Source organism: Chlorocebus sabaeus, chromosome 16 (genome assembly GCF_047675955.1).
Source record: "Chlorocebus sabaeus isolate Y175 chromosome 16, mChlSab1.0.hap1, whole genome shotgun sequence".
NCBI lineage: Eukaryota > Metazoa > Chordata > Mammalia > Primates > Cercopithecidae > Chlorocebus > Chlorocebus sabaeus.
Window position 1 is genome coordinate 47,297,924 of NC_132919.1, and position 22,006 is coordinate 47,319,929.

The following is a 22,006-nucleotide window of genomic DNA, read 5'->3' on the forward strand; positions in this document are numbered from 1 at the left end:
CTCAGGAGGCTGAGGCAGGAGAATCGCTTGAACCCCGGAGGCAGAGGTTGCAGTTAACTGAGATCGTGCCACTGCACTCCAGCCTGGGCAACAGAATGAGTGTCCATCTCAAAAATTAAAAAATAATAATAATAATCTCGCCCTCATCTGTCCATAAAGGCAGCCCACCCCAACTATCCTCTTCTCCCCCCTCCTGAGAAGTCCCTGCCCCTCTATTGCCTCTACCGAAGCCAGATGAACAGGAAAGATAAGAAAACCCTCAGCAGGCGGGCGCAGTGGCTCACACCTGTAATCCCAGCATTTTGGGAGGCTGAGACAGGTGGATCATCTGAGGTCAAGACCAGCCTGACTAACAGGGTGAAAACCCATCTCTATTAAAAATACAAAAATTAGCCGGCAATGGTGGCACACGCCTGTAATCCCAGCTACTCAGGAGGCTGAGGCAGGAGAATCACTTGAACCCAGGAGGCAGAGGTTGCAGTTAGCCAAGATCGCACCATTACACTCCAGCCTGGGTGACAAGAGCAAGACTTCATCTCAAAAAAAAAAAAAAGAAAGAAAAACCCTCAGTCTGGGCACGATGGCCCACGCCTATAAGCCCAGAACTTTGGGAGGCCCAGGCAGGCAGATCCCTTGAGCCCAGAAATTGGAGACCAGCCTGGGAAACGTGACGAAACCCCATCTCTACAGAAAATACAAACATTAGCTGGGCGTGGTGGCACGTGCCTGTAGTCCCAATTACTCCAGAGGCTAAGGTAGGAGATCACTTGGGCCCAGAGAGGTCGAGGCTGCAGTGAGCTGCTGTGATCACACCACTGCACTGCATCCTAGGCAACAGAGTGAGACCCTGTCTCAAAAGAAAAAAAATTTTCAGTTTCCCTTGCAGCTAGATGCAGCCATATGCCTAAGTTCTAGCCAATGGGATATGAGAGGAAGTGAAGGTTATAATTCAGAGATGTCTCTTTAAAAGGGATACTTCTTCCACTTCCTTTCCCAACTTGCAGGAACATTGGGGGGTAATCCAAGTAGGACTGATTAGAAGGAACCAGGTGTGTGCAGACCACCTTAAAGATCAGAGCCTTACCACTATGATCACCTCTACTGAGTAGTTAGGGCTTTTTTTTGAAGACAGGTCTCACTGTGTCACCCAGGCTGAAGGACAGAGGCGGATCACAGCTCACTGCTCCAACCTCTGGGGCTCAAGCAATCCTCTTCCCTCAGCCTCCTGAGTAGCTAGGACTATAGGAATGTGCCACCACACCCGACTAATTTTTAATGTTTGGAAGAGATGAGGTCTCACTCTGTTCCCCAGGCTGGTCTCAAACTCCTGGGCTCAAGCAATCCTCCTGCCTTGGCTTCCCAAAGTGCTGAGATTATAGGCATGAGCCACTGTCCCAAAGTGCTGGGATTATAGGCATGAGCCACTGCACCTGACCACACTTGAACTTTCAAATGAAAGAGAAGTACATTTCTATCTTGTCTCCATTAAAGCAACCAAATCAATATCCTAACAAATCAAAGCTACTTACAAGACCTCCTGCTTCATTTGAGGACATCCCAGGGACCCAGGCCTACTGTCTACCTAGCTTTTCTGATTTTCAGAGGAATTACAACTTCCCACACTCCCCCGTTCACTGAATCCCCAAGAGCTTCTCAAGAACAGGATGGATATGTTTTTATTTAAGAGACTGGTCTCACTTTGTCACCCAGGCTGAAGTACAGTAGCATGATCATGGTTCACTGCAGCCTTGAACTCCCGGGCACAATCCTCCTGCCTATTATGCCTTCCCCACAGCTAGAACTAGAGGTGTACAGCACCAGAGCTAATTTTTCTTTTTTTTTGTAAAGTCAGTGTCTTGCTATGTTGCCCACGCTGGACTCGTACTGGCCTCTAGCGATTCTTCCCCTCAGCCTCCTGAATAGCTGGGATTAAAGGCATGAGCCATTGTACCCAGCCTAATTTTTTTTTTTTTTTTAGTGAGACAGGGTCTTGCTCTGTTACCCAGGCTGGTCTCCCACCTCAGCCTCTCAAGCAGCTGGTATCACAAGCACAAGCCAGCACACCCAGCCCTCATGTTTTATTTCTGATGAATCCTCTGCACCTAGTCCAGTCTTGGCCATGTAGCAGGTGCTCCATAGATGCCTGTTGAGTAGCTCCGTGCCAAGAGTGGAAGGGACGCAGGGTTTAAGAAGGGCAGTCAAAGAATGCCTGTGTGTATGTGAGATCTCAATATAAATAATTTTTATAGTATTTACATTCTCTATTAGGTCAGGTTATTCAGTGTACATGAAAAGAAGAAAAAAAAATACAACAATACAAAGTAGCCAACTCAATGAATCCTACTTTGGGAGGAAGCATTTTAATCAGATGGTAGGGGATGGTAACACTGTACAGGGAGCACTCACAGCTCCAAGAGCTTCCTTCCAAATTATGACGAAGTTCCTTTAAATAACTAGATTTCCTAGAGCCTGGTCCTCTGCCCATGGGAAGGAGGAGAAATGGATGTGAAAGCATTGTGGCCTGCTCGCCTGTCATTCATAGATCCAGTTCTGAGCACAGCTCATGTAATCTACCAGTTCCTCAGGGTGAAACCACAAGCCGATCTCCTTCTCTGCACTCTCCACGGAATCACTGCCATGTATAATGTTCCTGGGTGGAGAAAGAGACAGTCACATGACCAAGACCAGAAGGATTAAAATGCGCCCATTGCCAGAAATCTACAGCCACGGCAGCATAAAAGCTGAAGCTCCATGGACATTAGACCATGTTAAAAGAAAAAGACTATAATGGCCATTCATGTAAGGGTGAAAAATGCCCTCCCCACATCCAGCCCTCCCCGTCACACTGGTGCAAACAGTAAGAGCCTTCAGGAAAGACTATGGCCAGCAAAGTGTGTTGTACCAGGTTCTACACTTCGTGTAACAGAGGTACAACTACAGTGATTTTAAAAACCAAAGCCAAACACCAACTTAAGGGGGAGGAAAACAATAAACTCCAATAAAATCAACCTGCATATGGTATCATGTCTACCTCCAGCCTCAGAAACCCAAATCCTTGTAGCAACTAAATCAGATTTTGGAAAAGGGGGAAAAAGAGCAAAATCTCACCTGCCAACTTGTATGCAGAAGTCTCCACGGATGGTCCCAGGCTTGGAGTCCGCAGGGTTGGTCTCCCCGAGCATGACTCGGCCTGTCTTCACCACATTCAGCCCCTCCCAGACCTCCAAGGACAGAAGAAGATATGATCAAAGAAGAAAACCAATCTCAGCAGAAAATCTGGCAACTATTAATCCAAAAATAGGAAAAATAAAAAGGCCCCTTAAGATGATATTCATTCACTGAACAAATATTTAGAGTATCCACTTCCTCCAGCACTAGGGATCCTGGTCTCCCTGCCCTGATGCTTGCCTTTGTTTTTTGTTTTTTGTTTTTTTTTTTTTTTGAGACAGAGTTTCACTCTTTTTGCCCAGGCTGGAGTGCAATGGCGCGATCTCAGCTCACCGCAACCTCCGCCTTCCGGGTTCAAGCGATTCTCCTGCCTCAGCCTCCCGAGTAGCTGGGATTACAGGCATGTGCCACCACCCCGGCTAATTTTGTATTTTTAGTAGAGATGAGGTTTCTCCATGTTGGTCAGGCTGGTCTTGAACTCCCGACCTCAGGTGATCCACCTGCCTCGGCCTCCCAAAGTGCTGGGATTACAGTGCGTGAGCCACCGCGCCCGGCGATGCTTGCCTTTCTACAATGTACACTCCATTCAGCAACCAGAGCAGCCTCCTTAAAATGCCAAGTGTGCGCTGGGCACGGTGGCTCAAGCCTGTAATCCCAGCACTTTGGGAGGCTGAGGCGGGCGGATCACGAGATCAGGAGATCAAGACCATCCTGGCTAACACAGTGAAACCCCGTCTCTACTAAAAATACAAAAAAATTAGCCGGGCATGGTGGCGGGCACCTGTAGTCCCAGCTACTCAGGAGGCTGAGGCAGGAGAATGGCGTGAACCCAGGAGGTGGAGCTTGCAGTGAGCCGAGATTGCGCCACCGCACTCCAGCCTGGGTGACAAAGCGAGACTCCGTCTCAAAAAAAAAAAAAGGCCAAGTGTGAAGTGTCCCATAGCTTCCCAGCACTCAGGAACTACATGGTCAACACACCCCTAAGAGAGGAGGCCCCTGCCCATGCCTCTGAACTCTTCACATCCCAACTTCCCTCCCACCCATCAGGCTTCGGGCATTTCAATTCTCCTCCCATACTTCAAAAATCAAGCTCATTCCCACCCTGGGAACTTTGCACATGCTGTTTGCTTGGCTGGAAATGTTTTTCACTGTGATTCTGTACATAGCTGGCTGCTTCTTGTCATTCAGATCGCAGCTTAAAAATTGCATTCTTTGATCATCCAATCTAAAGTGATCACTTGCTACTCCTATTCATTTCTGGGCCTATCACTAACCTATGTCATTTCTGAAGCCTATCACTAACCATTAGCTGATATATGAAAACAGATATCTACTTGGTCTCATTCATGACTGTATCCCCAGTGTCTAGAAGAGAGCCTAGCGCAGATGACAAGCAATGCATACTTGGAGTATCTCAGGCACACTCACCATGGCAACTACCGGCCCTGAGTGCATGTATTTCACCAGGCCGGCAAAGAACGGACGGTCTTTCAGGTCGATGTAGTGTTCCTTGAGAAGGTCTTCAGAGGCCTATTCAACAGGACGGAGAATGAGAATGGCCCCAAACCATCTAAGAACATATAATCCATGTAAATCCCCCTCACCCACCCTGCTATGTAAAACATGAGTGGTTGGGCTTACTGATTCTGTTATAACCCAATTCATTCTCCACACTGGAAGGGAGCAGTGACAGGACTAAAAGTACTTCTCCAATTTTATATCAGTTGTCTCCCTATTGGCATTGACTGATAATAAAACCACAGAACATTAAAATTAAATTCAGCTATCTCATTTAAAAAAAACTCAAACTTCTGGGCTCAAGTGTTCCTTCTGCCTCAGACTCCCGAATAGGTAGGCCTGTAGACACACTACCAGACTTGGCTAATTTTATTTATTTATTTATTTATTTATTTATTTATTTATTTTGAGACAGAGTCTCCCTCTGTCATCCAGGCTCGAGTGCAGTGGCGTGATCCTGATTACTGCAACCTCTACCTCCCAGGTTCAAGTGATTCTCCTGCCTCAGCCTCCCAAGTAGCTGGGATTACAGATGCCCGCCCACCACGCCCAGTCAATTTTTGTATTTTTAGTAGAAACAGGGTTGTTGGCCAGGCTGGTCTCAAACTCCTGACCTCAGGTGATCTGCCTGCCTCAGCCTCCCAAAATGCTGGGACTACAGGCATAAGCCACCACGCCCAGCCATACCTGGCTAATTTTAAAAAATTATTTGTAGAGATAAGGTCTCACTATGTCGCCCAGGCTGGTCTCAAACTCCTGGACTCAAGTGATCCTCCAGCCTCGGCCTCCCAACGTGCTGGGCTTACAGACATGACCCACCATGCCTGGCCCTCAACCATCTCATTTTAGGCAGGAAAATTAACAATACAATAAATTTCCATTCCCAGAGCAAACCCCAAATAAAATGTTAGAAGGACACCAGGGACCAAGTCTTGGCATTTGATGAGCAGCAAACTAAACCAGGCCATTACCCAGGGATGCTTCACGTTTACTCAGAGGATAAAAGCCCAGCGTGATGACCATGTGATTCCCAAAGGTATCTGCAAATCACCCAAAAGTAAATGACATCTAGCAATAAATCATTCTGCTGAAAAATGAAAAATTAGCCAGGCGTGGTGGCGGGTGCCTGTAGTTCCAGCTACTCAGGAGGCTGAGGCAGGAGAATGGCGTGAACCCGGGAGGCAGAGCTGGCAGTGAGCCGAGGTGACACCACTGCACTCTAGCCTGGGTGACAGAGCGAGATCCATCTCAAAAAAAAAAAAAAAAAAAAAAAGAATTAGAACTTCTCATACTGCAAGGCTAATATGTGGGAACAAATCAAGTTAGCTAGAGAACAAACCATCTGCTTAACAGTTTCAACTCAATTTGGCTGTGTTCTCTCTTGTACTGCATATATGCTTGTTCAAATGTAACAGGGTCCCATGGTTTTTCCAGCTCTGTGGTACTGCGCTGTATGACGCGTATCGCACACATTAGAGACACACACTAATGTGGAGACTGGCAGCCCAAAAGCCCCATCATTCAGCCACCAGTTATCACTTGCCAAAGTAAAATTATATGGCCACATAATCATTCCGTGGTAGGGATCCAACCCTCGCCTTGTCCTTTCCTATCCAAATGGAAGACTTTTGTCGTGAAGTCTCCTAACAGACACTGAGGTGACCCTCCCTTACCAGAATACTCTTTTAATTCTATTAATTGGTTCCAATTATCTTTTTGTTGGTTTTGTTGTTTGTTTGTTTGTTTTGAGACAGCGTCTCTCTGCCACCCAGGCTGGAGTGCAACGGCATGATCATAGCTCACTGCAGCCTCACACTCCCAGGATCAAGCAGTCCTCTTGCCTCAGGTTCTCAGTAGCTAGGACTACAAGGGTGCACCACTACACCCGACTAACTGATTATCTTTTTTTGAGACGGGGTCTTGCTCTGTTACCCAGGAGGGAGTGCAGTAGCTCGATCTCCACTCACTGCAACCTCTACCTCCCAAGTTCAAGCTATCCTCCCACCTCAGCCTCCCTGGTAGCTGGGACTACAGGCATGCACCATCGCACCCAGCTAAACTTTGTATTTTTAGTACAGATGGGGTTTCACCATGTTGGCAAGGCTGATCTCGAACTCCTGACCTCAGATGATCCGCCCACTTTGACCTCCCAAAATGCTGAGATTACAGATGTGAGCCACCACACCGGGCCCTAACTGATGATCTTTAGTCTGCCAAGCAGACCATAGGCTTTTTTAAGGGCTTGGGGGTTGGGAACCTCAAGTTCTCCCTTGCTTCCTACCTCCACAGCAGATTTAAATAGCCCTTTAGAGTCATGGCCGCTATCCTTCCATCCATTCTTCACCAAACCCATATATCCTTAATAGGAAATTCAATGTAAAGGAGAAAATGTCTGCGCTCAGGGGTCAGAGAGACTCAAGTTAAAATCCCAGCGGCATCACTGTATGCTATCAGGCACATCACCGAACCTCTTCAAGCCTTAGGTTGCTCATCACTAACAACCACGAACACAGGAGGAAGTACTTCTCAAGGCTGGCATGAAGACTAAATCAGGAAACATATGTGCCCAGCATATGGTAAATGCCTGATCAACAACACATTCATTTCATGTTACCTTCTGCTGTGATCTATATGTGTCCCCAAAAGTTCACGTCGGAAATTTAATCCTCGATGCAACAATGTGGGGAGGTGGGGCCTAATGGGAGGTTTTAGGTCATGAGGGCTTCACCCTCATGAATAGATTAATGTCTTATCTCAGGAGTGGGTTTGTTATAAAATCAAGGTCAACCCCCTCTTGCTCTCTCTCTAGCTCTCTCTCACTCTTGCACTCTCTTGCCCTTCTATTCTGTTATGGGATGATGCAGCAAGAAAACCTACATTAGATGCCAGCTCCTAGAGCTTGGACACCATATTCTTCTCTCGGCATGAACATCAGTCTACCCTCTTTTACATTAAAGCAGTTTTCTTTTCTTTTTTTGGAGATGGAGACTCCCAAAGTGCTGGGATTACAGGTGAGTCACCGCACCAGCCCTAAAGCAATTTTTCTAAAACATCACATAGTAAGTAAATTGAAAGTCAAACTAAAATTTAAAATGTACTAGAAAGGCCTAAAATTGATGCCCTTTTAGGAAAACATACTATCCTCTATTTGATTTGAGAATTGGAATCTTTTTTTTTTTTTTTTTTTTTTTTTTTTTTTTTTTTTTTTTTTTTTTTTTTTTTTTTTTGAGACAGAGTCTCCCTGTTGCCCAGGCAGCGGTATGGTGCAATCTCGGCTCACTGAAACCTCCGCCTCCTGGGTTCAAAAGCAATTTTTTTTTTGGAGATGGGGTTTCACTCTTGTTGCACAGGCTGGAGTGCAATGATGCGATCTCAGTCACTGCAACCTCCACCTCCCCAGTTCAAGCAATTCTCCTGTCTCAGTCTCCCGAGAAGCTGGGATTACAGGCGCATGCCACCAAGCCTGGCTAATTTTTGTATTTTTAGTGGAGACGGGGTTTCATCATATTAGTCAGGCTGGTCTCCAACTCCTGACCTCAGGTGATCTGCCCGCCTCAGCCTCCCAAAATGCTAGGATTACAGGCGTGAGCCACCGCACCTGGCCGGTTCAAGCAATTCCTTTTTTCTTTTTTTTTTTTTTTTTTGAGACGGAGTCTCGCTCTGTCGCCCAGGCTGGAGTGCAGTGGCGCGATCTGGGCTCACTGCAAGCTCCGCCTCCCGGGTTCACGCCATTCTCCTGCCTCAGCCTCCTGAGTAGCTGGGACTATAGGCGCCCGCCACCTTGCCCGGCTAGTTTTTTGTATTCTTTTTAGTAGAGACGGGGTTTCACCGTGTTAGCCAGGATGGTCTTGATCTCCTGACCTCGTGATCCGCCCATCTCGGCCTCCCAAAGTGCTGGGATTACAGGCTTGAGCCACCGCGCCCGGCCGGTTCAAGCAATTCTTATGTCTCAGCCTGCCGAGTAGCTGGGATTACAGGTGCCCGCCCTGACACCCAGCTAATTTTTGTATTTTTAGTAGAGATGGGGTTTCGCCATGTTGGCCAGGCTGGTCTTGAACTCCTGACCTCAAGTGACCAGCCCGCCTTGGCTTCCCAAAGTGCTGGGATTACAGGCATGAGCCACTGTGCCCTGCCCAGCCAAGAATTTGAATTCTTATCTCTAGAATGTGTTTAAAGAGGGGTTACTGGTCAATCAATCCCTTGCATTTATCAGAAGATTGCTTTGTAAGTAGCTTGCAGGTACATCTGCTCTCTGCTATTTCAGGAGAACCTCCCCAAAACCAAAACCATAGTTTTCCTCCACAAGCTCCTATGGTACCTAATAAATGCTAGACAATAAGCATTGATGAGTGTCTAGTAATTGATGATGGAAGATTTTCTTGCTAAAAAAATAACCTGTCTCAAAGGGGGAAAAAAATCTCTCTAAAATTATCTGCTCAGGAAGCTCAAGACCAAGAACTCAAACATGCTCAGCTGAGTCACAAATTACAGAGATGCAGTCATATGTGGAACTCTGCACTGCTTTTCCCATAGCAATGCACCTCATATTACAGAGACTATTTTGGAAAATCCTAAATGTAGCCAAACGCTAGGGCACTGAGGTGTTTCCACGTCTCAAGACACTTGTGTCCACTCTACCATGAAGAAGTTTAAATAAGAAAGCCGGGGAGAAACAGGTTAATCACAGTGTTCTCCTATACTATGAAGAAATCAAAATGGGAACAATGAAGTCCACTTACTTGCATGAATTTCAGACCAACAAGGCGGAATCCTTTCTGCTCAAAACGCTTGATAATCTCTCCGACAAGACCCCGCTGGACCCCATCTGGTTTAATCGCAATGAAGGTACGCTCACAGTTGGCCATGGTCCTGGGGATAGACAGGTAGAGGAATGAAACGGCGCTGAATCACTTGCCTACATCGTCATCCTTCTCAAGCGGATTATCCCATAAAGCTGGTTTAAATCTGTCAGGTCAGCTGCAGGCCTCCCTCTGGTAAAAACCCAATTCCTCCCCAGTCCCCTCATCTATGAACTAATATGTCAATGTGGGAAAGGATCCAAAAGCAAAGACTATAATTTCTATCCCATTTGATTTATTTTATTTTTGTTTTGGTTTTTGTGGTTTTTTTAGAGATGGGGTTTCGCCATGTTGCCCAGGCTGGTCTTGAACTCCTGTCCTCAAGTGATCCACCCACCTCAGCCTACCAAAGTGCTGGGATTATGGCCATGAGCCACCACGCCCAGCCCCCCCCCCTTTTTTTTTTTTGGTATGGGGTCTTGCTCTGTCGCCCAGGATAGAATGCAGTGGCGCGACCTTGGCTCACTGCAACCTCCACTTCCCAGGCAAGCTATTCTACCTCAACCTCCTGAATAGCTGGGACTACAGGCACGTGCCACCACGCCCAGCTAATTTTTGTATTTTTTTTTTTTTTAGCAGAGATGGGGTTTCACTATGTTGGCCAGGCTGGTCTCCAACTCCTGACCTCAAGTAATCCACCGGCCTCAGCCCCCCAAAGTGCTGGGATTACAGGCATGAGCCCTGTGCCTGGCCACCATTTGATATAAGAAGCTTCTTTTAAGCATCTACTGTGTACCAAACACTGTGGTGGAACTAGGATACAGGAGGTAAAAACTATCTTTCTCAGTAATCGAGCTTGGGAGAAACTATACTGATAAAAAGTTTTACTAATGTGAAAGTGATGTCTGGTACAAAGCAGTAAGAAATAATAGTTTGACTTAACGCCACATCCACAGCATTAGGGGTTTTAGAGAATATATCTTTACAACCCCCTTCATTTTACAAATGAAGAAACAGGACCAGAGCACCAGAATGAAGGCCAAAACCCAGCATTTCCAACCCATTAATCCATTCTTGTAATGTATGCTACACTTTACAATGCAAATAATATTTTGACTAGTCAATAAACGGCGGGGTGTGGGAGAGCTACAGACATGAGGAATACCTGATACGGGACATCATACTGAAAGGAAGCCTAGAGAGTACCTATTCTGTCCAGATCCCTCATTTTACAGAAGACTGGCTCATGACCTACCCTGTATCACATCTTGAGATGGGAGGCCCCTCGCCTTGAAAGACAATCTCTGATGTACACAGCAGCTCCACCTGTTGGCTCCACCTTCCTGTCCTTTAGTTAACCTCTTCTTACAGCATCTTAGCACTGTAGCCCAATTTTCTGTTTGTGTGTCTGCCTCCCCACCGGTCTCTGGCCTGCATACCAGGCTGATTTACTCCCGTGTAGGTCTATGGTACCTAGCCACAGGGCCTAGCAGTCAATAAGAGCAAAGAAAATCATTTATAACCTCCAAAAAAAAAGAGACAAAGCCCAAAGACTGCGGAGAGGCCGGGCGCGGTGGCTCAAGCCTGTAATCCCAGCACTTTGGGAGGCCGAGACGGGCGGATCACGAGGTCAGGAGATCGAGACCATCCTGACTAACGCGGTGAAACCCCGTCTCTACCAAAAAAACACAAAAACCTAGCCGGGCGAGGTGGCGGGCGCCTGTAGTCCCAGCTACTCGGGAGGCCGAGGCAGGAGAATGGCGTGAACCCGGGAGGCGGAGCTTGCAGTGAGCTGAGATCCGGCCACTGCACTCCAGCCTGGGCGACAGAGCGAGACTCCGTCTCAAAAAAAAAAAAAAAAAAAAAAAAGACTGCGGAGAATCGCCCGATGGGATGCGGGGCAAGAATACTGTCCAGGAGAAAACAGGACTAAAGCGCCAGAAATAGATCCTAAAAATGTCCCTCCACATCGATCCCGGTGACACAACAGTAAGCACTCAGTCCTTGCTGAATGAATGACACACACGCCCGTCATTTATTCAGCAAGGCCTTATAGAACGCCAACTCCGTTCCCGGCACTGCTCTCGACAGAGGCAAATAAGGCACAGCCCTGTCGTCGCGGCCTGACGAGAAAGGCGGCCACCGACAAAGGCGAGTCCATGCGGCACGGGACGTGCGCCGACCGGTCTGCACTTGTCCACAGGCGCTCCCTGCCCCTCCTTCCATCCGATCCTCCTCGCCGGCTCTTAGAGCTGAACTGACCTCTTCACTAACTCCTCACCTAACTCTCTCCCGCGACTACACTCCTTTCCTTTCCCTCTCAGGATCCCGAACACCTCTTACCCTTCCAGCTGCTTAGGCTTGAACTCCTGCTGCAGCCGCCGGAACCCGAAACGCGCCGGGGACCCACGTGGTTCGCAGCACTCGCACGCACGGAACGCTTCTGCGCAGATCCGCTGCCGGAGAGCCCATTTTGCAGAACACCGCTCGCCCACGCTTCCTCTTGGGAGTAGGCAGTCATTCTAGAGAACAACTTTCTGCTGTTTAACTTCCGGCGCTAGCTTTTTCAGACCTTTCCGGTTAGCTGCTTGCTTTCTTCCCTCAACCCCCGGGTTCTCTGACTCACTTCCTTTGTTCGCGAGCAAATTGGCTTCCCGAGAGGTGGCGCTCACACTTTACATGACGTCCAAAAAGCGCCTGACCTAGAAGTAAACTTTTCGCTCCCGCTTTGTGTTTATTCACCTTTTCTAAGTCAAGCAAAAGATTTTATTGAATACCTACTATGTGGACGCATTATTCTAGGCCCTAGGGATACAACAGTATGCTTTCTTGGAGCTTCTGGGAGGGATAGGAGTATAGGAAAACAAGAAACAGATAAGCAAATTAATATGTAATAGATCTCATTATGTAAGTGCTGTGAAGAAAAGGCCAGAGAAATCTCTGAGGAAGTGATAATAGAATAGACCTGCATGAAGTGAGCCAGCCAGCCCAGTGATTCCCTGAGAGCCAAGTATTACGTTGGACATCGAGTGGTAGAAAATGCCGTTAGAATAGAGCCAAATCTTACGTTGTGAGATGCCAATACAGATTTTGCACAAGGCATCACATCATCACTGACATACTTTTTCAGAAAAACATTCCCACTGCTCTCAGGGGAAAGGTACAAAAATGGAATCAGGAGCCTTTTCAAGAAATGATGCTGGGTAAATTGGACAAATATAGACCCAAAGAACCTCAACCTGAACCTCACACCTTATACAAAATTCACTCAAAATGAATCATAGATTTAAATATAAAATAATAAATCACTGATGGGGAAAAAAAAGAGTTAAAAAAAAATTCTCAGGACCTAGGGCCAAATAGTTTTTTAGACGACACCAAAAGACCAATCTATAAAAGGAAAAAGCTGATAAATTGGAACGTACTGAAATTTAAAACTTTTGGCCTAGCACGGTGGCTCACGCCCGTAATCCCAGCACATTGGGAAGCGGCGGCGGGAGGATCACTTGAGCTCAGGAATTCGAGACCAGCCTGGGCAACATGGTGAAACCCCGTCTCTACTAAAAATACAAAAATTAGCCGGGCGTGGTTGCAGGCGCCTGTGGTCTCAGCTACTCGGGAGGCTGAGGCAGGAGAATCGCTTGAACCCGGGAGGCAGAGGTTGCAGTGAGTCGAGATTGCGCCAGGGCACTCCAACCTGGGTGACAGAGCGAGACTCGGTCTCTAAAAAATAAATAAAATAAAATAAATAAGTAAAATTTCATTATTCTCCTGTTTGTTTTTTTTTTTCTTTTTGAGACCGAGCCTCCCGGGTTCAAGCCATTCTCCTGCCTCAGCCTCCCGAGTAGCTGGGACTACAGGCATGCACCACTACACCCCGCTAATTTTTGTATTTTTAGTAGAGACGGGGTTTCACCATGTTGGCCAGGCTGGTCTCAAACTCCTGACCTCAGGTGGTCCATCCACCTAGGCCTCGCAGAGTGCTGGGATTACAGGTGGGAGTCACCGTGCCCTGCAGAAAAGAAATTTAAAACCTTTGCCCTGTGAAAGACCTTTTGAAGAGGACGAAAAACAAGCTACAGTGGAAGAAAATATTTCCAAACCACATATCAGATAAAGGCCTTCTCTTCATTTGAAGATTTGAATATTTGAAGAACTCTGAACACTCAACAGGTTAAAAAAATCCAATTATAAAATAGGAAAAAGACATGAATAGACATTTCATTGAACAGGATATACAGAGGCAAGAAAGCACATGAAAAGATGTTCAACATCATTAGCCACCAGGGAAATTCAAATTAAAACCAAAATCAGATATTACTACCTGCTTACCAAAATGCTAAGATGAAAAGTAGTGATACACCAAACGCTTAGGAGGTATAGAAACTGGATCCATATTACTGGTAGGAATGTAAAATTGTACAGCCACTCTGAAAAAGTTTGATAGTTTCTTATAAAACTAAGCATATGCTTACCATATGACCCAGCCATTGCACTCTTGGGCGTTTATCCAACAGAAATGAAAACTTGGCTGGGCGCGGTGGCTCACGCCTGTAATCCCAGCACTTTGGGAGGCCGAGGCAGGCGGATCACAAGGTCCAGAGTTTGAGACCAGTCTCGTCAATACGTTGAAACCCCGTCTCTACTAAAAATATAAAAATTAGCCACGTGTGGTGGTGGGCGCCTGTAGTCCCAGCTACTTGGGAGGCTGAGGCAGGAGAATGGCATGAACCCAGGAGGCAGAGGTCACAGTGAGCCAAGATTGTGCCATGGCACTCCAGCCTGGGCAACAGAGCGAGACTCTATCTCAAAAAAAAAAAAAAAAAAAGAAAGAAATGAAAACTTATGCTCTGTTCATACAAAAACCTGTGCACAAATGTTCGTTGTAGCTTTATTTGTTATAACTGAAAACTGGAAACAACCCAAATGTCTTTCATCATGTGACTGGTTAAAGAAACCATGCTACATCCATACCCTGGAATGCTACTCAACAAAAGAAAAAAATAACAAACTATTAATACATGCAATATACATAATTCCCTTGGACAGATTTCAATGGAGTTATGCTGACTGAAGAAAAGCCAATCATAAAAAGTTACATATGGCCGGGCGCGGTGGCTCAAGCCTGTAATCCCAGCACTTTGGGAGGCCGAGACGGGCGGATCACGAGGTCAGGAGATCGAGACCATTGTGGCTAACACGGTGAAACCCCGTCTCTACTAAAAAATACAAAAAACTAGCCGGGCGAGGTGGCGGGCGCCTGTAGTCCCAGCTACTCAGGAGGCTGAGGCAGGAGAATGGCGTAAACCCGGGAGGCGGAGCTTGCAGTGAGCTGAGATCCGGCCAGGGCACTCCAGCCTGGGCGACAGAGCGAGACTCCGTCTCAAAAAAAAAAAAAAAAAAAAAAAAAGTTACATATTGTATTATTGCATTTATTTAACATTTGTGAAATATTAATAACATAAGTATAGACATGGAGGATAGACTAGTTTAGTGGTTGCCAGAAATTAGAGATAAGGGAAAGGGCCAGGTATGGTGACTCTCACCTGTAATCCCACCACTTTGGAAGGCTGAGGCAAGAGGATCCCTTGAAGACAGGAGCTCAAGATCAGCCTGCACAGTATAATAAGATACTATCAAAGGCTTTTGAACCAGAGCAACTCCATCTTAAATAGGGGCTGGGTAAAAAGAGGCTTAGACCTACTGGGCTGCATTCCCAGGAGGCTAGGCATTCTTAGTCACAGGATGAGATAGAAGATCGACACAAGGGCTGGACACGGTGGCTCATGCCTGTAATCCCAGCGCTTTGGGAGGCTGAGGTGGGGGATTACCTGAGGTCAGGAGTTTGAGACCAGCCTGGCCAACATGGCGAAACTCTGTCTCTACTAAAACTACAAAAATTAGCCTGGCGTGGTGGTGCACGCCTGTAGTCCCAGGTACTCGGGAGGCTGAGGCAGAAGAATAGCTTGAACGCGGAAGGTAGGGGTTGCAGTGAGCTGAGATCGCACCACTGCACTCCAGCCTGAGCAACAGAACAAACCTCCGCCTCAAAAAAAAAAAAAAAAAAAAAAAAAAAAAGATCGACATGAGACACAGATTACAAAGACCTTGGTGATCAAACAGTGGTAAAGAAGCTGGTCAACAAAAGTGACCTCTGGTCACCCTCACTGCTCATTATATGCTAATTATAATGGATTCACATGCTAAAAGACACTCCCATCAGCACCATGACAGATACCATGGAAACAACCAGAAGTTACCCTATATGGTCTAAAAAGGTGAGGAGCACTCAGTTGGGGGAGAGGGGAAATTGCCCATCCCTTTCCCAGAAAACTCACAATCCACCCCTTGTTTAGCATATAATCAAGAAATAACTGCTCTGCCTGTAGAGTAGCCATTGTTCTCTTATTCCTTTACTTTTTCTTTTTTTTTTCATATGGAGTCTCCCTTTGTCTCCAGGCTGGAGTGCAGTGGCAGGATCTCGGCTCACTGCAAACTTCGTCTTCTGGGTTCAAGCAATTCTCTGCCTCAGCCTCCCGAGTAGCTGGGATTACAGGAACCCACCACCACGCCCAACTAATTTTTGTATTTTTAGTAGAGACGGGGGTTTCACCATGTTAGCCAGGATGGTCTCGATCTCCTGACCTCGTGATCCACCCATCTCAGCCTCCCAAAGTGCTGGGATTACAGGCATGAGCCACTGCGCCCGGCCTAGTCCTTTACTTTCTTGATAAACTTGCTTCCACTTTATGGATTTGCCTTGAATTTTTTTTTTTCCCGCCTCAAATTCTTTCTTGTACGAGATCCAAGAACCCTCTCTTGGGATCTGGATCAGGACCCCTTTCTGGTAACAATACCGTCGCTCCAAAAAAAGGAAGAAAATGTTTTTAATTAGCTGGGCATGGTGGCACATGCCTATAGGCCAAGCTACTCAGAGGAGGCTGACACATAAGGATCAATTGAGCCCAAGATTTCGAGGCTGCAGTGAGCCATGATCACGCCATCGCACTCCAGCCTGAGTGACAGAGCAAGACCCAACTCAAAAGAATATTAAAATGAGGCTGGGCCTGGTGGCTCACGCCTGTAATCCCAGCACTTTGGGAGGCCAAGGTGGGTGGATCACAAGGTCAGGAGATCAAGACCAGCCTAGCTAACACGGTGAAACCCCATCTCTACTAAAAAAAATACAAAAAGTAGCCGGGCATGGTGGCAGGCGCCTGTAGTCCCAGCTACTCGGGAGGCTGAGGCAGGAGAATGGCATGAACCCGGGAGGCGGAGTTTGCAGTGAGCCAAGATCATGCCACTGCACTCCAGCCTGGGCGACAGAGCGAGACTCCATCTCAAAAAAAATAAAATAAAATTAAGGAGACGGGGAAAAGGCATGGCCGTATTCATAAGGAGATCGCACAGGGAATCATAGAATCCTATGAATCAGAAGGGGTAAAACCACCAGAGTGACAATCCTTGAATGCTAAGACGTATAGACCTTGAACTGTGGTTAATAGGAAGCCATTAAAGTCTAGAAATAGGACAGTGACACGAGAAACATCTTAACATTCTATGACTCAATAAAACTATTGAAGGCTGGGCGCAGTGGCTCACGCCTGTAATCCCAGTGCTTTGGGAGGCTGAGGCGGGCAGAGCACAAGATCAGGAGCTCAAGACCAGTCTGACCAACAAGGGGAAACCCCATCTCTACTAAAAATACAAAAATTAGCTCCCTTTAGAGAGAAATAGACTAAAAGAAATGACCCATTTATTTAAGATTATACTGGGGCAGTGACTCATACCTGTAATCCCCAGCACTTTGGGAGGCCAAGGCGGGCAGATTGCCTGAGCTCCGGAGTTCCAAATCAGCCTGGGCAACATGGTTAAACCCCATGTCTACAAAAAATACAAAAAAAGAAAAAAAAAATTAATGCAAAAAAGAAAGAAAAAAGATTACAGTGGTCTATGGGGAGGCTATGTTTTCCATGGAGAATCTAGCTACAGTCTGGAGGATAAATTGGACCGGGAGAGGCTGGAAGCAAAGAGACCCAATAGGAAGTTATTGACATAATCAATAATTAGGGCTGGTCATGTTGGCTCACACCTGTAATCCCAGCGCTTAGGAGGCCAAGGCCGGGAGATCACTTGAGGTCAGGAGTTCGAGATCAGCCTGGCCAACATGGTGAAACTCGGTCTCTACTAAAAATACAAAAATTAGCTGGGCGTGGTGGGCACCTGTAGTCCCAGCTACTCGGGAGGCTGAGGCAGGAGAATTGCTTGAACCTGGGAGGCGGAGGTTGCAGTGAGCCGAGATCGCGCCACTGCACTCCAGCCTGGGCAACAGAGCAAGACTCTGACTCAAAAAAGCAAAAAAAAAAAAAAAAAAAAAACAAGCATACCATGATAGTGCTTAAGAGCATGGGTCTGTTTACAAAACATGTGGGTGTAACTCTTGGCTGAGTCACTTACTATTAATAGCTACATGACCGTTGACAAGTCATTGAACCATCTCTCAGCATCAGTTTCTAGAGTTGCTAGAGTTGCTAAATGGAGTTAATAATGGCCCCTACATCAAAAAATTGTTGTGAGAATTATATATAAGTAATCCAATAAAGATTTAACATGATGTCTGGCACACAGTAAATAATAAATGTCAGCTGTTTGTTCGGGCTTTTTAAAAAATAGTTTTGGGTGACAAAATTATCTCTAAAAAGCTATAAACAATAATAGTATTAACAGAAATAGGGAAGACCAAAGGAGCCAGCCAGAGGACTGAGTTTGATGTAATGTGAATGATGGAAGATGATACAGAGAGAAAGTGTGCAGTCATCAATGGAAGACATTTATCTGGGGTTCAGAAGAGATGTTATCCCTGAGGAGAGAAGTGGGAATTTTCTGCATAAAGGTGATCTTGAAAGGTCTGAATTTTCTGCATAAAGGTCTAAAAAGATTTAGAAGGGGTGATAATTACCATTCATTTGTTACATAACAATTGATAATAGCCAATAGTGATTGAAAGATTGCTCTGTGCCAGGCACAAAGTACCTTGCCTGAGTTAATTTGTTTAAGCTGCACAGCAACTCTGTGAGTAAACACAACTGTTATCCTCATTTTTTCATGTGAGGAAGCAGGTTCATGGAGACAGAGTAACTTGCGCAAGAGCAGACAGCTCGAAGAGGTAGAACCAGGGTTTTGTGGGGTTTGTGTGTGTGTGTGTGTGTGTGTGTGTTTTGCAACAGTGTCTCTCTGTTGCTGACCTCGGAGTGCAGTGGCGGAATCTCAGCTCACTGGCGCAATCTCAGCTCACTACAGCCCTGACCTCCCAGACTCAAAAGATCTTCCCACCTCAGTCTCTCTAGTAGCTGGGACTACAGGTACATACTACCAAGCTAGGCTGGTGTGTGTGTGTGTGTGTGTGTGTGTGTGTGTGTGTGTGTGACAGTCTCACTGTGTCACCCAGGCTAGAGTCCAGTGGCATGATTTTGGCTCACTGCAACCTCTGCCTCCCAGGTTCAAGCAATTCTCTTGCCTCAGCCTCCCGAGTAGCAGGGATTACAGGCGCACGCCACCAAGCCTAGCCAGTTTTTGTATTTTTAGTAGAGACAAGGTTTCACCATGTTAGCCAGGCTGGTATTGAACTCCTGACCTCAAGTGATCCGTCTGCCTCGGCCTCCCAAAGTGCTGGGATTATAGACGTGAGCCACCATGCCCAGCCGATTTTTTTGTTTTGTTTTGTTTTGTTTTGAGAGGGAGTCTTACTCTGTTGCTCCGGCTAGAGTGCAGTAGCGTGATCTCGGCTCACTGCAACCTCGACCTCCTGGGTTCAAGTGATTCTCCTGCCTCAGCCTCCTGAGTAGCTGGGATTACAGACGCCTACCACTATGCCCAGTCTAATTCTTTTGTATTTTTAATAGAGATGAGGTTTTACCATGTTGGCCAGGCTGGTCTCAAACTCCTGACCTCGTGATTCGCCCGCCTAAAGTGCTGGGATTACAGGCATGAGTCATCATGCCCAACCCAGTCTGTACAGTGCCAGAACCCAGGCCCTTAACCATGTGTGTGCTGCCTCATGATGCACAAGGCTTTATTCTTGGGTTTCACTGCCATGCAGTGAGATGGGGTGCAAATAAATCATAATGAGAGACAAGGAAATTACATAATTGGTTTTTATTTGTTTTTTATTATTATTATATAGAGACACTGTCTCCCTGTTGCCCAGGCTGGTCTCAAACTCCTGGACTCAAGGGATCCTCCTGCCTCAGCCTGCCAAAGTACTAGGATTACAAGTGTAAGCCACCACACCTGGCCAACATAATTGTTTCTAAGTGCAACTTGAGACCAACAAGACAGCTAGCTCTAATACTGTACAAAGAATGGAATTGATTCAGGACGTGACTCCCTGTTATTAATGATTTAAGGAATCAGAACAACTAATGCATTATGCCTGTGTGTGAGAAGAGAAAAACATCTTGGGATGCAGGGCAAAGAGAGAACATTCATAACACCAATTGAGAATGAGCACCCAGGGAATCTTCACTGCTCATAATCAAGAATGAAGTATGAGCCCTCCCACCTCTGACTCCAGAGTCAACCAACAAATCAAACAGCAGGATCATTTGGTGAGGGCAATTGCCTGTGCTTTACAAAACCCACACATAGGTCATCTGTCTGCTTCTTGCTCGGGAATATGCATAGGTAAACGACCTCCTCAATGTTTCTGAGGCCCTGATTCCTGAGGGAGGGAGGAGGAGCGTTTTTTGGGAAATGTGCATTATTTGCTGATTGGGGAAGGTAGTCATGAGGGACTACTCACATAGTCTGGTGCTACAATCATATGAGGCAGGCACTATTCTTATTTCTATTTTACAGATGGGAAAACTGAGCACAGGAAGGTTAAATAACCTGCCCAAGGCCACAAAACTAATAAGTGGCAGAGCCTGGTTATGAACCCTTCTTACTCATGCTCCAGAGGTCACATTCCTTTTTTTTTTTTTTTTTTTTTTTTAGATAGGATCTTGATCTGTCACCCCAGGCCGGAGTGCAATGGTGCAATTTTGGCTCACTGCTGCCTTGAGCTGCTAGGATCAAAGGATCCTCCCACCTCAGCACTCAAGTACCTGGGAACACAGGTGTGTGCCACCATAACCAGCTAATGGTTTGGTTTGTTTTTTTGTAGAGATGGGGTCTCACTATGTTGCCTAGGCTGGTCTCAAACTCCTGGGCTAAAGCAATCCTCCTGCCTCAGCCTCCCAGCGTGTTGGGAATACAGGCATGAACCACCACGCCCAGCCCAGAGTTCACAATCTTTTTTTTTTTTTTTTTTTTTGACTGAGTTTCACTTTTGTTGCCCAGGCTGGAGTGCAATGGCATGATCTCGGCTCACCACAACTTCTGCCTCCCGAGTTCAAGTGATCTCCTGCCTCAGCCTCCCGAGTAGCAGGGATTACAGGTGCCCACCACCATGCCCGGCAAATGTTGTATTTTTAGTAGAGATGGGGTTTATCCATGTTAGTCAGGCTGATCTCAAACTCCCGACCTCAGGTGATCTGCCTGCCTCAGCCTCCCAAAGTGCTGGGATTACAGGCATGAACCACCATGCCCAGCCCAGAGCTCACATTCTTAACCACCATACTGTGTACCATAGGCTATGATGTCCTCAGAAATCATAGACTTTCCTGGTATAATGAAACCTTAACGGTCACAATCCAAACCAAATTACATCAGTCATGTTTTTCCTTCTATTGAACTATACTACCTTGCTTTGAAAGCTTGGCCGGGCTTGGTGGCTCAAGCCTGTAATCCCAGCACTTTGGGAGGCCGAGACGGGCGGATCCACGAGGTCAGGAGATCGAGACCATCCTGGCTAACACGGTGAAACCCCGTCTCTACTAAAAAATACAAAAAACTAGCCGGGCGTGGTGGCGGTGCCTGTAGTCCCAGCTACTCGGGAGGCTGAGGCAGGAGAATGGCGTAAACCCGGGAGGCGGAGCTTCAGTGAGCTGAGATCCGGCCACTGCACTCCAGCCTGGGCGACAGAGCCAGATTCCGTCTCAAAAAAAAAAAAAAACAAAAAAAGAAAGCCTTTCATTTTCTGCTCTTACTTATCAACAATGATTCTAATACCATCGACCTTTTCTCCTTAAGCTCCTTGACCATCTCTCCATTTATTGTTTTTGTTTGTTTGTTTTTTGCTTTTTGGTTTTTGTTTTTTTTTTTTTTTTGAGACAGAGTCTCGCTCTGTCGCCCAGGCTAGAGTGCAGTGGTGCGATCTTGGCTCACTGCAAGTTCCGCCTCCCAGGATCACGCCATTCTCCTGCCTCAGCCTCCCGAGTAGCTGGGACTGCAGGTGCCCGCCACCACGCCCAGCTAATTTTTTGAATTTTTTTAGTAGAGACGGGGTTTCACTGTGTTAGCCAGGATGGTCTCGATCTCCTGACCTCGTGATCCGCCCGCCTTGGCCTCCCAAAGTGCTGGGATTACAGGCGTGAGCCACCGCACCCGGCCCGTTTATTGTTATATTCTCCAATAACCTT

The 22,006-nt window shown here is 46.6% G+C and overlaps 1 protein-coding gene across 2 annotated transcripts; it reads right to left on the reverse strand.

Moving 5' to 3' along the window:
* Positions 1-2,338: 2,338 nt before the first annotated feature.
* NME1 (NME/NM23 nucleoside diphosphate kinase 1) lies at positions 2,339-11,983 on the reverse strand. Of its 2 annotated transcripts, XM_037993100.2 has the most exons (6): positions 11,829-11,916; positions 10,741-10,971; positions 9,426-9,555; positions 4,597-4,698; positions 3,109-3,221; positions 2,339-2,650 (listed from the first exon to the last, which is right to left on the reverse strand). In XM_037993100.2, exons 3-6 carry the CDS (start codon positions 9,549-9,551, stop codon positions 2,533-2,535), a joined length of 459 nt encoding a protein of 152 aa, XP_037849028.1. In that variant the 5' UTR covers positions 9,552-9,555; positions 10,741-10,971; positions 11,829-11,916; the 3' UTR covers positions 2,339-2,532. The 2 variants fall into 2 exon arrangements, with proteins under 2 accessions (XP_037849028.1, XP_008009632.1); XM_008011441.3 differs by lacking the exon at positions 10,741-10,971 and having other exon boundaries at positions 11,829-11,983.
* Positions 11,984-22,006: the final 10,023 nt, after the last annotated feature.